The sequence below is a fragment of the Vicia villosa genome, linkage group LG1 (assembly GCF_029867415.1).
Source record: "Vicia villosa cultivar HV-30 ecotype Madison, WI linkage group LG1, Vvil1.0, whole genome shotgun sequence".
In the NCBI taxonomy this organism is placed as follows: domain Eukaryota; kingdom Viridiplantae; phylum Streptophyta; class Magnoliopsida; order Fabales; family Fabaceae; genus Vicia; species Vicia villosa.
The window spans coordinates 244,120,727-244,123,589 of NC_081180.1; the positions used below are offsets into that span (position 1 = coordinate 244,120,727).

The 2,863-nt window shown below is 43.4% G+C and overlaps 1 protein-coding gene across 1 annotated transcript; it reads right to left on the reverse strand.

The window, feature by feature from the left end:
* Positions 1 to 1,758: 1,758 nt before the first annotated feature.
* On the reverse strand, positions 1,759 to 2,655 carry LOC131598183 (uncharacterized protein At4g02000-like). Its single transcript, XM_058870810.1, has one exon. The coding sequence runs from the start codon at positions 2,653 to 2,655 to the stop codon at positions 1,759 to 1,761; it is 897 nt and encodes a 298-aa protein (XP_058726793.1).
* Positions 2,656 to 2,863: the final 208 nt, after the last annotated feature.

Here is a 2,863-nt window from a genome sequence, read left to right on the forward strand (position 1 = left end):
TTCGAATCACCGTGTCGAAGCCAATGCATTTTAGCCCGCTGTTTCAAGAACATCTCCTCGCGGATCAGAGTTTTATTATATTCCTTCTGCGCATCAAGGAACCTCCTTGCCGCATCTTCATCATGAGAAAGTCGTGCGGCTTCCATGGCTGCCATATGGAGGTTAAGATCTTTATACTGCTGAGAGAACTTTAGCTTATTCCACTTCGAAAGTTCCGCCGCACAATTGCTAATACTCTTTAGAACTCCACCTTGTTCATCAAGTTTCCACCCTTTACTGACAATATCATTTAGCTCATCTTCCTTCAGCCATGCGTTTTCGAATCTGAAAGAATAGTTCTTGCGGCGTGACGGTTGGGGTGGTTCACATTGCAGCAGAATGGGAGAATGGTCTGAATGTGAGGCTAGAAAGTTAAACAATTTAGCCTCTGGGAAAATATCCATCCATTCTTGAGTAACAAGACCCCGGTCCAAGCGTTCCTCAATAGCATGTTCAGACCCTCGACTCTTGCTCCAAGTAAACTGATGGCCTTCTAACGGAAGGTCCAAAAGATTGCAATCGGTAACCGCTTCACGAAACCCACTACACAGCCAATTCGGGTGAGGATGAAGGCCCCTCTTATCTTGTTGTGAAAGAATATCATTAAAGTCACCGATAACACACCAACGAGCATTAGACAAATCACGTAACTCTCGCAACATATTCCATGCATCACTCCGACGATGTCTCTCCGGAAAGCCATAATAACAAGTAAGGCTCCAATCCTCCTTCACTTCATCTTGCACAACTAAGTTGATAAAATTTCTAGAATAGTTCACAACATTGCACGTAACAGTATCTTTCCACATTACCGCCAATCCTCCGCTTCTTCCGACGACGTCAACGGTTAAGCAAGAATCAAATTTTAAGGTGACACGGACACTCTCCAACTTCTGTTTTTTCGCCAACGTTTCAGAGAGAAACAAAACATCAGGATGAGGCTTCTGAGTGAGCTGACGTAGATTCGGAATTGCAAGCGGGTTGCTCAAGCCCCGGCAATTCCAACTGAGAATCTTCATTTGTCCCGGCAGTCCTGGCTGCCAGGACCTGCCGATAAAAAATACTGGACATCTTCGACACTCTCTCCACTACTGCTAGAGACCTGTTGCCGACGCCGCTTTCGTTCCAACTGACCTTGAATATTTTCACTATCAGCACCTTCAGAATAATTGGGAAGATTCGCAGGGACAGCATTATGGTTAACAGGATGAGTGCCATACTGGTTTGCAAAGTTGTTGCTAGCATGCTTAGTACTGATAGAATTTTTAGGTTTGAATTTATGGGGTTTGGGGTGTAAGTTATTGGGTTTTTGAGACTGGAATATATTGATGGTATTGGGTGTATTTGGACTGGAGATACGATTGGGCTGAGAAAACACAATCTGGGCATTTTTTGTTGGTTCATTATTTTGCATGATAGACAAGTGTGGGCTTTGGATTGGTGGAATCGGGGTTAGAGGGTTGTTAACATGCTGTCGCTGGAAAGTGGTGGGGTCCATCATCCATACAGGTGCTTCACTACTTGGAGGGGGAACAATGCCATTTAATGCACATGATTGGCTTGTCTGATTGTTTCCTTTAATTCCATCAGCAATCATTACGTAATGATTTTGTTGGGGTGGGACCTGGCCGCGTATAATGGCCAATGATGGCCTGACTTGATGGCTCATTAATGCTATTGTCTTTTCACGGGATCCACCAGCTGTTTCATCAGAAATACTCACATTTTGTGGGGCCCCTTCTGGTTGGATTTGTGAATCACACGCTTCATCCTGGTGGTGATTCTCACGCGCGGATGCTGTGTACCGCTGCTACTCGTTGACCCATTCTTCTCACTACCAGCTCCTTCCTCCTTCAACCACTTTGAACTAGAAGCATTATTGTATCTCCTATTCTCCACCATAATGTCATTAGACCATTCCCTAATTCCATTATCTTCCTCCATCGCAAATCGGACTTCGCACCTTTGATCCGAATGACCCAAAATTCCACATACAAAACAGAATAGGCCAAGGTTTTCATACTTAAAAGTAACTGTGCACCATTCTCCACCTCTATTTTTTACTCTGGTATTTTTCTTCAAAGGATTACGGACATCTACCTTCACCCTCAGCCGCATATACTGCCTCCAGAAACTAGAATTATTATGCTTATCGTACTCCACAAAAGTACCTATAAAATTAGCAATTGTTTTGCCCACTTTCTCCAGCATTAGTCCTGCGGGAATATTATGAACCTGTACCCAAAACTCGACATGGAACAGAGGGATACTTTCAATCTGAACTCCGATTTGTACCTTCTCGATGATCAACAAATGGCTCCCAAAAGTCCACGGCCCTCCTCTCAATGCAGCCTCCATATCTAACTTATGGGAAAATTGAAATAAGAACAAACCCTCCATCGCCTGCTTGATAATAACCCCCTTGACCGGTCTCCACATATCCGCCACTCTCTTCTTCATAGACATAACATGGATCGGTTTATCACACAAAAATCTTCCTACGAGACACAATCTTAGATCTCCGACTTCTTCACCATCTTCATCCACATCAAAACAAAACCCTCCTTCCTCCTCGTCCCCTTCTAGCGATAACTCATTGACATTCAGATCTGCCATTCTGTAAGATAACTCGAAAGATCGGACCAAAACCAGGAAAAGAAAAAGAAAGGAGTGATCCAGAAAAACAAGCTTCTCAGTGGGAGAAGTATGACCAAACCCTAGCAGAACTAGGAAGGGAAGAGCATTTAGAAGCTACGAAACAACAAATTTTGGATAAGTTTTATTGAACAATATAAAGAAGTTCTTATTAGAGCAAATGACTTAC

Coding starts and splice junctions, on each gene's coding strand:
- LOC131598183 (XM_058870810.1), bottom strand. CDS start 2,655: ATGGCAGATCTGAATGTCAATGAGTTATCGCTAGAAGGGGACGAGGAG.